General features: G+C 38.9%; 1 protein-coding gene across 8 annotated transcripts in view; it reads right to left on the minus strand.

The window, feature by feature from the left end:
- The window catches only part of FNDC3B (fibronectin type III domain containing 3B), a 342,865-nt gene that overhangs the window by 149,840 nt on the left and 178,540 nt on the right, over nt 1-14,485 (minus strand). For all 8 annotated transcript variants that reach the window (XM_088025487.1, XM_088025441.1, XM_028100958.2 and 5 more), the window contains one exon: nt 8,749-8,825. In XM_088025487.1, the coding sequence (XP_087881613.1) occupies nt 8,749-8,825 (77 nt within the window). The remainder of the gene's footprint in view (nt 1-8,748; nt 8,826-14,485) is intronic.

Consider the following 14,485-nt stretch of genomic DNA (forward strand, 5'->3'; position numbering starts at 1 on the left):
CAGGATGCCCAGCAAGGTTTGAGAAACAGCTTAGGAACTGAAGAACCAAGGATGGGTCCTCAGCTGGCTCCAGCCCTATCTTACCAGGCTCAGCTGCCACAACCTGAGAATCCCACAGGGAGACAGAGGTCCCTGCTTGGAAAGAGCTAAGCGTCTCAAGACACTGCTGACAGCCAAGAGGACTCCTCCAAGCAGAAATACAGCACTGGGCACTGATGCTGAAGGCAAAATGGCAAATGGATTAATTTGGTATAACAATGAAGGTGACAGTAACAAGCCCTGTGATTTGCATATCATTTTAATAGCTTATAAAGTGTTTGGCACAGAACTTGCATAATATTCAGCAAACCTCTAACGTCTAACATAGGCAATGTCATAGTCCTCGATTCAAGGTGAAGTACTTTTAGGAGCAATTAAGTAATCTAACCCAAGGCCAGCGAAGTGCTTGTCAAGATTCATACCCAAGTACTCTGGAAATGCTGTGCCTTTTCTATCATATTTTATTGTACATCACCAACCTAAATACTAAAAAGGACCACATTTGAAGATCAAAAACCAAATCTAATCCTCCCCAATGTGCACATAAGCACACTGGACAAGTGAGAACAGTTATATCCACAGAGTTTCAATCAGTAACATGGACCAAATGAGTATTTCATACTAAATGGAAACGCTATCTTATGGAACAGATATTTGTCAGAAGACAAAGTAAGTAGAGGTCTGAAGGTGTAATCTGTGACAAACTGAGCTGCCTTTAATATATTAATAAAGATATCACTGCAGGAGTCTGCAGGTGGGTAGTGTTTGTTAGCTCAGGCAATCTCCGTGGATCTATGCGCAACAGAGAGCCAACCACATCTCTTCACTCTAGTGTCTCAGACACACTCATGCCCATGGAAACATAGACAGATTATTCTAGATTGTATCTATGAATTTTATGTATTACATTTACAAATGCCTCACCAGTCTGCCAATGGGCTCCATGGCACAAGGATTAAGAATCCGTGCTGACGATACTCAGATCCTATTTATCACAGAGCAAAATAACTGTATTATCATGTAAGTCCAAATTCACAAACCAGATGGATTTCAAAGAGTGTGCAGGAATGTAAAATCCACCTAACCTTGGTAAAGTTTTGTACCCAACAAGTTGAGCAAAGGTATTTTTCCAAGAAAAGCTGTTATATATGACACATGTGGGTTACTAATTTAGAAAAACAAATTGTTCAATAAAGTTAAATACAGTATTACGTGTATAATTTAATACTTATTGATTCAGAAGTCATTTCTACATGTGACACTGTCTCAACATTATTTTTTTAAAGATTTATTTATTTATTTGAGAGAGAGAAGTGGGGAAGGGCAAGGGGAGAGAAAATCTTAAGCAGACTCCACGCTGAGTGCAGAGTCTGACACAGGGCTTGATCCCACGACCCTGAGATCATGAACTGAGCTAAAATCAAGAGTCAGGCACTTAACCGACTGAGCCACCCAGGCACCCCTGTCGCAGTATTATTTTTGTGAAAATCAACTATCGTTTTCCTATTGAAATAAAAGATAGCATTCTAGTCAAAAGAATGCTAAACACTAAGTACCACACTGTTTTGGTATTGCTTATGGAAACTTATATTCTCACTTGGTCTCCTTTTTAAGGAACAAGATGAACAGTAGAGGTGAAATCACCTAATTGAGATCAGAAAAGAACCTCAGAGATCCTCAAACGTTTTTCTTTCCCTTCCTTCCCCTACAAGATGAAAATGACAATAGCCAGCCAGCCAAATTTCAGTAAATGCCTGGTATGTGCTGGGCACCTTTCAAGGAACTGGAGATCCAGTGATGCACAGGACACAAAGGATCCCTGGACTTGTGAAACTTACATGCTAAAGGGAAGGAGACCCACAATTATCAAGTAAACAAACAAGTGGAACACCCAAATAAATAATTTAAAAATATCCCTAAAATGTAAGTGATGAATCACTAAATTCTACTCCTGAAACCAGTATTACACTACATGTTAACTAACTAGAATTTATATAAACATTTGAAAAAACAATTCCTAAAATCACACAAGGAGTTGGACACAATGTTTCCTCCTGTTAATCCTGTGTTCTATTATGCCACAATGTCAGGGTCTGAGACAGGAAAGAAATCCAAGAGAAAAGGCTCAGAAGAAACTCACACAATGCTTTGAGGGAAGGAACGTCCCTGGTACATTTCTTTAATTCAGAATTGCCAACCCTGTCTGTAACTCATTCCTCAGGCAAAATAAGCCATAAAATGAAAAAGAAAGTTGCTGTGAATCTGTTGATAATGGAATTAAAACAGAATGTACATATAAGTCCTCTGCTCTTTTCCACAGAAGCCCCCAACCGCCATGCACATACTCTGTCCATTGTGGAAATTTTCCTAACTTCCCATAGAAAAATCTATTCTTCCAAAGGACTTAAAGTCTTGAAAGAGATTCCAATTCTCTTATTAGTGGCTACCAAATGGGTCTGATTTTCAGACTGTCAGGGCTCAGGGCAATTCCCTATGCTGCTTTCTGCTCATCATTTTCACAGTATTGAAGGTGGAACCCTGGTTTAATCCCCGGTTATAATTATTGAAGGGAAGCGGTCGGGACTAATATTTATAGCTCTCAGCTGGCCTGGCTAAGCAAAATGGGGAAAAGCATTCCATGGTTTCCACCTAACAGACTCCATGATTTCTTCACAGGGGCTCTGATTTCTGGCCAACTCTTGAAACAATCCCCACCGGAGAATGACCAACCAAAATTTAAATGCATTTTTCAACACATTTCTTGCCTCTCCCTGGTCAAGGGAAATGAAATATATACAATTTCAACAGGTACCGACCCACTAACGAATCCCCAAAACAATGAAATGAAGTAAAGTGTGTACTTGTGCTATAACAACAAAAACACTTACTTTGACTATATGAAGTGTTGAAGTTACATCAGTTAACCTGAAAAAAGAGTGTTTTCCCAAATGACAGAACATTAACTTGGATGTTTCACTTTTTCTTTTCATATGCTTAAATCTTTTGGTCTACATAACGTTTTCCCGTAACAGTTGAAAAATATTTCATAAATTTACTATGGAAGCATGGAAAATTAAACTCAAGGCATCTGCTTAAGAAATTTTTACACAGAAATTATTCATAAAGTTAATGATGAGGTTAAAAACACTGAGGAACACCATGGCCAGTATACAGTGAAAGGAAAAATTTGCTTCATACTGTGCAATCTCAGTATGTATTTTTTAGGAAGGCAAAGTCTGCCAAAGTTTCATTGAAATTGTTCTAGCAGTCCTCAAAATAATATCTACCACTTCCTGAATGCCCACTGTGGACTACATACCTCACATAACATTTTTCTTAATCCTTACCTCTACCGTATCACGTAGGCATTCGTATATGTGCCAAAAATAATTTGTCAAAGTTACACGGAAAGTAGCCATGGTGAGATTTGGTGGAATTTGAAGGCAGGCCTCTTCAAGTAATATCCATATTCTTCCAGGCTATAGTACTCGCCCTTACCCCAGAGTTTCAACCCTAATCACATTCACAATTGTTTTTCCCGAATGGCAATAATGCCGATGAGAGTTACAGGACTAAATGCTCTCTTATCTAAGTCTACTTTCTTATAGTTGGAAAAAAAAAAAAAAAAAACTTAGCCTCTACTTTCTCTTAAGTTGAAAAAGTCAGGTTACTTTTTCCTCAGACCTCTCTCAGCCTCTCATCAAAAAGTAAAGCACAAAATACACACACACCGTTAACACATAAAAACCTACAATATCAGAGACTACAGAGTTGAAATGACAAGACTCCATGGCTCTCCTGTCCTATCCCAAATCCACACTATCTTTAGGTTCATGAGTTCAGTCCTCCTCAACATACCCCCCTCCTAAAACACACACACACACACACACACACACACCAAAAAAAAACCAGATTGTGCAGAGCAGAGCTGTCTTTAACGCTAGATGTTTATCTTTCTATAAGATGATCTGTTCATTACTGACGTTTTATTTGATCAATCTGATCAACTTATCTTTAAAGCACTTTCAGCTACTAAATTATGTCATGAATGCTATAATCAAGAATTTCTCCATTGACTCAGATTAGAGTTACTAATATAACATCTTGAATCATTCACCCGCCTCCCTCTTCAGCTTTCTTCCAATCACGGACCATCTTGTATCTGAGCGGCTGGTATTTTAGCACTGGAAATGCACAAGCAGGCACAATCCACACTGCACTGGCAGAAGGTAATGTAACATAAAGCAAATATATACATCAAGGCAGGCTCCGATGCGGACTCCGAAATCACACCACGGCGGGAAACAGGCCATGAACTCAGAAATGCCTAGGTTGCAGTCCTGCTTCTACTCGGGACCTCAGCTTCCTCACATGTAAAGTTAGAGAAGTAAAGCGAGCATTTAGCACAGTGCACACCATACACAGTAGTTACTACCACCATCACCAGCCTCACCACCACAGGCTGGCCCATAATAAAGAATTAGGACCATCTTCCCCTCTCCCTCTCTTTTATAAAAGCTTTATGGAGATATTAATTTACATACCATAAAATCTATCTTTTAAAAGTATTTCATTCAGTGGTTTCTGGTATATTCACAGAATTGAATGAGCAGCACCACTGTTTTAATTTCCAGAACAGTTTCATCACCCCCAAGGAAGTACCATACCCATTAGCAGTCACTCCCTAATACTCACTCCCCCAGCCCTGGCAACAACTAATCTATTTTCAGTGTCTGTGGATTTGCCCCTGTCTGACATTATAAATAAATGGGATGATACTGTGTCTGGCCTCCTTCACTTTGCATAGTATTTTCCAGGTTCATCCACATTTGAGCATTAATCAGTACTTCCTTCTTATGGCTGAATAATATTCCACTGTATGCATATATCACATCATGTTTATTCATTCATAAGGCCGATGGACATTCAGGTTGTTTCCATTTGGGGGCTATTATGAATAATCCCGTTATGAACACCTCAGAGTTTTTGTGCTTTAATGTACGTTTTCCTTCCTCCTGACTATAGGCCTAGGAGTGGAATAGCTAAGTCATGTGGTAACTCTGTTAAACTATTTAGGCAAGTGCTTTGTTTTCCAAAGCAGCTGTACCATTTTATATCACCACATGCAGTATATAACAGTTCCAATTTTTCCACATCCTTGCCAACACTTGTTATTATCGATTTTTTTAACTACAGCCATCCTAGCATGTGTTAAGTGTATTTCATTGTGGTTTTGATTTGCATTTTCCTGATGGTTAACAATGTTCAGCATCTTTTCATGTGCTAATTGGCAATCTATACATCTTCTTTGTACAAATGTCTATTCTGATCCTTTGCCCGTTCTTAAAATGGGTTGTCTTTCTATTCTTGAGTTTTAAGATTTCTTTATATATTCTAGATACTAGTCCCTTCTGAAATGTATGACCTGCATATATTTTCTCCCATTCTTTCAATTCCCTTTTCACTTTGTTGATGGTGTCAAAAAGTTTTGATTGAAGCACATAAAATTTTAATTTGGATGACATTAAATTTACCTATTTTTTTTCTTTTGCTGCTCATGCCTTTAGTGTCACATCTAAGAATCAACTGCCTAGTCCAAGGTTATGAAATTTTATTTCTAGTTATATAGTTTTAGCTCTTACCCTATGTCTATACCCCATTTTGAGTTAATTTTTGTATACTGGTATGGAGTAGAGGTCCAACTTCATTTCTTCTGCATTTGTATATCCTGTTGTCCTGCACCATTTGCTGAAGAGACTAATTCTTTCCTCTTCTGCACTGTCTTGGCATTCCTCTCTCTTAAATCCACATTCAGAGAATTTCACTCTTGTTAGATACACATCCCTCTGATATTACTACTTTTCCAGCTGTCAGGTATTTTGTTCTCCACTTGAACCTCCAAATCTTCGAAGCAAATCTATGCTATATTCACTTTATTTCAGCTTGGCCCGTCGCTTACATTTAAAAACATTTATCAAGTACCTACTATTATGCACCAGGGAGTATTCTAGATTCTCAGATATAATATCAACGAGGCACTAAGAGTTCTTGAGGATGGTTATAGAATTGTATTGTACCTCATGCTGGAGATGGAGACAAAGCACCAAAGATGCTGAAAAAAACAGAACCACCATTTCTGTGTTGGAGGTTCCTGAAAGGGTCACACTGAGGAGGGCCATCTGAATGAGAAGAATGCACGGTTAGACAAAGAGGAGCTCTAGGGTATTCCAAGAAGAGGGAAATAATGGGCACAAAAAGTATGTAGTTGAGAGAAGCCCAGATATATCCAAGGGACAGAAGCTTCAGGTGGTAATAATGTAGGCCAACAGGAAAAGGTGACCCTCGAAAAGAGAGCAAAGTTAACTATTAAAAATCCATCCACCACACTAGAGAACTTGAACTCTGCTTCGATGCAATGTACACCCAACTCTAGATCTGAACGAGGGAGTCACATGTATTTGAGGGAAAGAACTGTGGGGACACAATGCAGAATTGATATGCACAGGGACAGACTAGCGTTGGGCACTTCTCAAATACATCCAGCTGGGAGGAGAATTTGTGTGTGTGTGTGACTCTTCCCACAACTACATGACAAAATGTACTTTGCTTCTTAGATCTCTTGGTGACAACAGGTCTCCTAAGACATTCTGCACTTGGTTCTACCCTCCTCGTTTCTTTGAAGGATACATGCCATGAGCTTTAAAAAGATGTTGTACAAGCATTCTACCAGTTTCTCAATTTTCTTCCATATTAATAATCCGTTTTACTCAGACATTTCACTGTCGGATATCATTAAAGAGAATAGTGCTACCACTGAAGGTCATTTAACTCTGGGCCCATCCTCCGATTCAGAAGCCCATCTAAATGAAGTTGAATTCATGCCTTCCAGATGGCTTTTTTTCTCTTTTCTCCACTCAGAATCCAAATTATTCCAATTCTACTCTTCTTCCAATATCCTCTAGTATTTTCTGCCATAATTCTCAGTTGAGAAAGTACTTCACTATGTTTCCATCATCGGTTTTACAAAAGTGAGTTTACAGCTCTGCTATTAATCCTCCTACTTGGATATTCTATAGAAGTTTTTATAGAATCAGAAATATACCCCAGTATAAGCTTCTCTATTTTTCCTAGGACTCCCAAGAAATATTTTGCAATTAGTGCAATCCCAGCACCACCGCCAGCAAGAAAAAGCCCACTGCAGCTTCTCTTCACTGGAATGTCCCAACCTTCTAACTGCTATTCCTTAAATGGGCCATTAGTATAAAAGGAGGTGCTATTTCTGCTATCACAATTGTGAGAACTGTACTCGGTTCAATGGAATGAAACACTTCCTCAAAATAAATGAGCAGGAGACATAATGGAATTCTACATTTCTTGTTTTTTTCTGTTAATTGACTGGTGACGTGAACATAATCCATCATCACGTGTCCTGGCTGGAAGGGCCTGCTCTGCACCCTTTCTCCTCCCAGTGATTCTTATTTACAAAGACTTGTGTAAAACAAGTCGTTTATTTGCAACACTGGGGAAACTGGCCAACATTTTGACTACTCAAAAAAAAAAAAAAAAAAAAGTCAAATTGGCTCACGTAAAAGTAGGGATGGAAAAAATGAAATTATAGTGGCTGCACTATGGCTCAGACAGTGAAGAAATGGCTAAGTTCTAACATCACAGGAGGATAAATCTTTGATTCCTGCCTGCACTTTAGCAATTTTCCTATGCAGCTGCCAATTTTTTTTCACCCTAGCAAAATCATTAAAAACTGAAAATTATAGATTTTTAAACCACTTCAAAAGCAGACAGAGGGACGGAGAAATAATAGAAAGGAAAAAACTCCAGAAGGATAATCCAAAAAATGTTAATGCAATGATTATCTTCCGTGGGTAGTAAAACTATAAGTGTTTTTTTCTCTATTCTGTCTTTTCTGATTTTTTTCTAAGGAGTATAGAATGCTCTTATAATCACAACAAAAGAACAAAATGGGCAGAGAGGAAAAAAAAAATAGCCAATTAGGCACTTGGAAAGGAAGCTGTCCAGGGAGAGGGGCAGGGAGTGCTCATCCTGCACTGGGCACAGGACAAAATGAAAGTAACATACAGACATCCACATTCCAGGCACCCTGAACACAGTAAACCTTGTCTAGTTTATCGTTTAACACTTTTTTTTAATCCTTCCAGTGTACCTCTGAAATTGCTTTTACTTTTTTAATTGCTACTGCTGTTTTCTTAAGAAAAAAGTCAAATTTCAGAGAAATTTAAGTACAAATAGCTAAGTTCTCACAACATACTCAGCAATTCACCAAGCCCAGGTGCAGCCACAATACAGAGAAATGGGACTCCGATAATAAAGGGCCATCCCTATTTGCTTTAACAATGTCTCCTTTGGTATTTTTACCAGTTAAGTCTACAAATTCTTTTTTTTTCCCAGCAAACTGTGGTACAGATGGAAGGAAATCTCTACGGCACAACCAAGTGTGAACACACCTTGGCTGAAGGCTGCCTGATAGCGCTCCTGTGCTTCTCTCCCTCTGGCTCTCTGGCAAGTCAAGAGTCAAGACTTGGGAAGGACCATGTGGCGCTACCAAAATGATGACAACACTCACATTACCCTAACTCAATTAATCTTGGAATAAATTTTTGAAGCCTCAGCATATATTCTCTTGGAACAACAACAGTGCCCAAAGTGAGTGGAAAAACCCGCCCAGTGGTTTACCTGTGAGATATAACCTGGAGGCACATGGATGGGAGGAATGGAGCCATTGGGTGACATCATGGGAACTTCAGCAGGTCCTATGAGAGACAAGAGTAAGATATTAACCGTTGAAGACATACACATTATTCAAAATAATTATTGGCATTTTTAAAATTAATCTATTGTCAAAAATGAAGAGAATTACTTTGACTATTTTCTCTTCAATTAATTGGTACATCATGCCTAAGAGTTGAAATCATGGATGAAAAAGAATTCTCCAGCTGTATAAGTCAAGGGTAAAAAAAAAAACAAAACCAAAACAAACAAAAAAACAAAACTATGAGCATCTTTATAAATATTTAATGATTCCCAAAGCCTCAAGTTCCATAAACCAAGGCTGCTTGGTTAAGAGTCATCTAACAAAGTAGGGCAAAATGGTTGGGTTTTTTTTTTTTTTTGCCTTTAAAAGAATGTATTATTGGGGCGCCTGGGTGGCTCAGTCGGTTAAGCGGCTGCCTTCGGCTCAGGTCATGATCCTGGGGTCCTGGGATCAAGCCCCGCGTCAGGCTCCCTGCTCAGCAGAGAGCCTGCTTCTCCCTCTCTGCCTGCCTCTCTGCTTACTTGTGCTCTCTGTCAAATAAAATAAAATCTTTAAAAAAAAAAAAGAATGTATTATTAATAAATGATTAAACAAATAAATGTTTAAATATGTCCATCTCCTCTGGTTTAAAAAGCTCCTATACACTGGGTTTATAATTTTCATTTTCACGTCAATTATCATTCTTGATAAGTTACTATAACATACCAATTATTTCAAACAGAAGAAACCTTTAAAATATTCCAAATGAATTTGGTATGCGTCTCAGGTTATAAGGCAGGGGGAAAAATAGATCGTAATTTTCAAACTAGGCATAATTAGGAAGACTCATGTCAAATTTACCTGGATTATTTCAAAGTAAAGCATTCAATTAACAAGGTGTTAGTTTCAAAATATTAAATTCAATAAATGTTAATCACATGTCTACAGCAAGGAATAGCAAGGCAACACTCAGTTACCTAAGACATAGTTTGAGTTAATATTTAATTACAAAGAAACGATCATCATAACATTAAAATCAGCTTCTAACACCCTTCCAATGATCCTATGATTAAATGGTTTCCCTAGAAGTGCAAGAAGCTCACAGTCACTGGGTTTCAGTTTGGTACCTGGCTCCCCTAGTTAGCAACCCACTGCCCCAACGTCAATCCAAAGCTGTGTTTCTAGTTTGGGATGCGACTTCCTGGCTCCAAGTGCCCTGTGTTGTTTGTTTGCTTTCTCCTAATGTGTGTTGTGCTGCCGGCAATTAGAATTGTTCAGCTGTAACAAAAACCAAGAAAAACACAACACTTTCCTTGGCAAAAGAAGACAGATCCCTCCACCCAGTGCTGTATTTACATTGTCAGCATAAGGCACCTTTCACCTCAGGATACAATTCAGTGTTCTAATACTTTGCAGGAGAGGACCAGTGTGGGGTATAGAGGACTATCAGCAGGTCTTCAAGTATAGGGGGAAAAAAACAGGGTCAGGGCAGAAAAGATGCTAATATTCCTGTAAAACTCCCTATGATCAGAGTTCACTCCAACTCCATGGACAGTATACCAAGACAGCTAAACCATCTGATAAGTTCTAACACATACAAAACCACAGCAGTCGCTCACAGGCTCACACACCCAGTAATCAATTAAAGCAGAAGACGACAACAGCATGAGAGGGGGTAACTGTACGACCGCATTCCATTTTGAAGTAGGATTTAAACTGATACCTCCACCACCCACTGAAGGCACTTTCCAAATCATCTTCCAAATCCATCCTTCTCGTCAGCTTCAGCATTTTGGCTGTAGCCATCAAGACATTAGGTATTTACTAAATATTTTTACTCGATTTGACCCACCTACCAAAAAAAAAAAAAAAAAAAAAAATCACAGGCAAGTATATCAGCCCTAGCCTGAGCACTATCTGTGAAACCCGAGGGTCAATGCACTCGGCTCTATAAGCAGGCGTCAAAACCATGGCCTCTGCCTGGGTTTCAGTCCCCAGCTCACTATTCATGCTGGTTGTGTGACTTTAGACCATTCAGTTAAGACTTTCTGAGCCTCAGTTCCCAACAGGCGCACATGAGAATAACAATTCTTACCTCACCAAATAGGGTTTAAGATTAAGTTCAATAATACACGCAAAGGTGCTTTAGAGCATTGCACAGCACAATAATCACTCATCAAAATGTTAATGATCTTTGTGATTCTTTCTTTCTTTTTTCTTTTTTTATTTTATTTTATTTTTTTTAAAGATTTTATTTATTTATTTGACAGAGAGAGACACAGCGAGAGAGGGAACACAAGCAGGGGGAGAGGGAGAGGGAGAAGCAGGCTCCCCGCCGAGCAGGGACCCCGATGCGGGGCTCGATCCCAGGACCCTGGGATCATGACCTGAGCCGAAGGCAGACGCTTAACGACTGAGCCACCCAGGCGCCCCTCTTTGTGATTCTTTCTCATTTTACTCATAACTTTTTGCTTTTTCTTGTTTGTTACAATTACATGGAGTACAATTTTTTTAAATAGTTCATGTTCCTGTAACCCATAAAATCAACACATATATACTTTGGACAATATTGACCTAAGAGGCAAACCTTGCTCATGGGATAAACGCAGGACAGACTGTGAACAGAAATGCTACCATCTCCATAAAGTATTGCTTTTTAATCACCGAAATATATACCAAACAAACAGTCTCTTAACCCCAGGCATGACCCCTAAAACTGTTAAAGTCATTTGTATAAAATGCTTTAAAGCATGTAGGACAAGTAACTGATTTACAGCCAGAAAATGTTTTCTTCCTGGCCTTGATTTCAAATGTAGCCAAATGACTTTAACATGCTTGTTCCCCCTTCCTCTTGTCACTGTCATCAAACCCTTTCAAAGGGAGTTGTGAAATATATAGTGTTCACATCACAACTGTGAACAGTTGAGTTTCGGGAACCCTACGTTCCTCGAAACCCTAAGGTCCTCTCCCTTCTGAAATAAACCACTGCACCCACAGGCACTTAGGAGTGCAAAAGCTAGCAAAATGAAATCCATTCACAATAGTGCTATGAGAAGTTACCCTTTTTCTAAATACTTCCCAATCAGTGAGTTTACTGCCTCTGCTCAACTGTTGTTTGTGTTTGAGAAGCTCCTGATCTTATTACAACCCTTCCCTAGTTAAAACAAACTTCTCTTCCTAAACTTCAAGGGTACTAGGTTTCTTTTGATTTTTTAATCGATACCCTTTAATCAACACACAAGACTTACATGATAAGCCTCTTAGAATATGGTGAAAATGCTCTCTTCGTGTTCAAACTAACACTGGATATATGAGGCAGGGAGGCCACATTATTTTCTCAAACAAGCCAACCTCCTCTTTGACTTTACTGGGAAATCATTGAACTATTAAACTTTGCGGTGGGGGGGGGGGAGGGAACACCTTTAAACCTGACGTATTTGGAACCTTCTTTAATTAAACGCTCGTGTTACATATAGGTAGGTCTACAGAGATACATGTATACATTGATTAAATAATTTGAAAACAAAAGTAAATAAACATATACTTCCAAACTATAGTCAGATTTCTTTTTTGAGAAAGTAAGAAGCAAGCTCAGCTAGAGACCACATGAACTCTTCCATAGACAGATGAAAAATGTCACATGCATGATTTTTAGAACGGAAGTAAAATGTTTGCTAAGAGCCCAGTAACTCCATGAAAAAAAGGCCTTGAGAAATTTCATCTATTTCAGGTTTTAGCCTATGACTTCAAATGTCAAGAATTCCCTTTTTTTTTTTTTTTTTGCTGAACAAGATGTGAGACACAAACAAGAACTATGACTGTTTACAGTCATTAAAAAATTTAACTGCAGGGCGCCTGGGTGGCTCAGATGGTTAAGCGTCTGCCTTCAGCTCGGGTCATGATCCCAGGGTTCTGGGATCGAGTCCCGCATCGGGCTCCCTGCTCAGTGGGGAGCCTGCTTCTCCCTCTGCTTCTCTCTCTCTCTCTCTCTCTCTCTGCCTCTCATGAAAAAATAAATAAAATCTTTAAAAAAAAATTTAACTGCAATATACAAGTACATGGTCTAACATCTTAAAAGTCCACTAGCATTTGTTAATGAATTGATTTTTCATTTGCTTATAGCAAAACTTGAACAAGAAAGGTTGGAGAGCAGTTTAGTCAATCAACAGTAATTCCTGCAAAGATGCTAGGACTTTACTCCCACATCAAAGAGACTGAGGAAAGCCCAGTAGCGTTGTATTTTTAGGACCACACGTGTCCATGGAGAGCTTCCGAGCCCCTGCCAGGGCTGTGAGTGAGGACATTCTGCTTCACTCTGTGCTTCCTCTTGCTACCAGTGACCCCCAGACCTCACACACATAGATAATCCATGCTCTGATACTAAACTCAGAATATTCACCTATTCTGGGGGCAAGGTTAACTGGACTGACTTGAGGTGAGTGTACAAAAGAGGGTCAGAAATCTGAAAGTGGTGGAAAATTGGAATATAGGGTATAAACTACCATTTAAACTAGCTTTAGAAAAAGACCAGCTATAAATAATTACACCACAATTTTAGACAATTTTAAATGGTATTTTTAAAGCTGAGTATTCACCAATAGGTAAATAAGTAGTGAATATATGGAATGTATTAGTACATTTGTCTACAAACGGGTACTTATGTGTCCAAATGGCTATTTGCACAACAAAAGCCTTTGTAGCAATGGATCACATTCTTATCTTGATACTTAAATATTATCTTATTCAAAAGAGATGTAAAGGGGCTCAGATGACAACACTGCAAGATAAAAGAAACTGAGAAAAATAAAGGCAAAATAATGATGTGACAAAAATCCAATAAACCCTGTAAAAAGTGACCATTGTGTTTTTCTAAACAGCCAAAAGAGACATTCTTGCTGGCACTAGTAGTCCTAAGCATTAAGTCCATAGCTAGCAGGTAAGCAGATAATTAAGAGTGAAAGTAATTATCAGAACAAATGGTCTAAATAAAAGTGCACTTGTGCTGTTTGCCATGGATCTAAGACTGAATATGAAATGTGAGGTTTTCTGATCAATCTGGTGAATAACTAATAATGAATCTCCAATTATTTATAGTGACTCAAGACATGTAGATGAGCTAAGAGACTGTGTAGGCACTTTGGGAAACTCTGACATTCTTAATTTTTTTTAAATTATTCAACACTGACTCATCTCACAGAGAGCTAAAAAGAATACAAAGAAATAAAGCAGGTCCTTAAAACACAGGTCCTGACCTCAAAGAAACTTAACATCTAGTGCAATGGTTCTTAAATTTTACTATATACCAGAATCACCAGGAGGGTTTCTTAAAATCTGGACTGCTAAATTCTACTTCCCACAGTTTCAGAATCAGAAAGTCTGGGGGAGGTCCCAACTATTAGCATTTCTGGCAAGTTTTCAGGTGATATACTTGCTGCTGTCCAAAGGGCCACACACTTCGATAACCTCTGACTTGGGGGGTTATAAGACGATAAGCATCCATCACTAACATCATATTCAATGGGTAAAGAAATCTTTCCCCCTAACATCAGGAACAAGACAAGAATGCTCACTTTCACCACCAATCTTTAACGGAACAACTGGCGGGGGGGTGGGGGGTGCGGTAGGGGCGGTAGGTGGCGGGGGCAGAGGAGGCATCCAAATTGTAAAGGAAGAAGTAAA

The sequence above is a fragment of the Eumetopias jubatus genome, unplaced genomic scaffold (genome assembly GCF_037043125.1).
Source record: "Eumetopias jubatus isolate StellerSeaLion01/CBP00866 unplaced genomic scaffold, mEumJub1_p1.0 scaffold_1, whole genome shotgun sequence".
Lineage (NCBI taxonomy): Eukaryota > Metazoa > Chordata > Mammalia > Carnivora > Otariidae > Eumetopias > Eumetopias jubatus.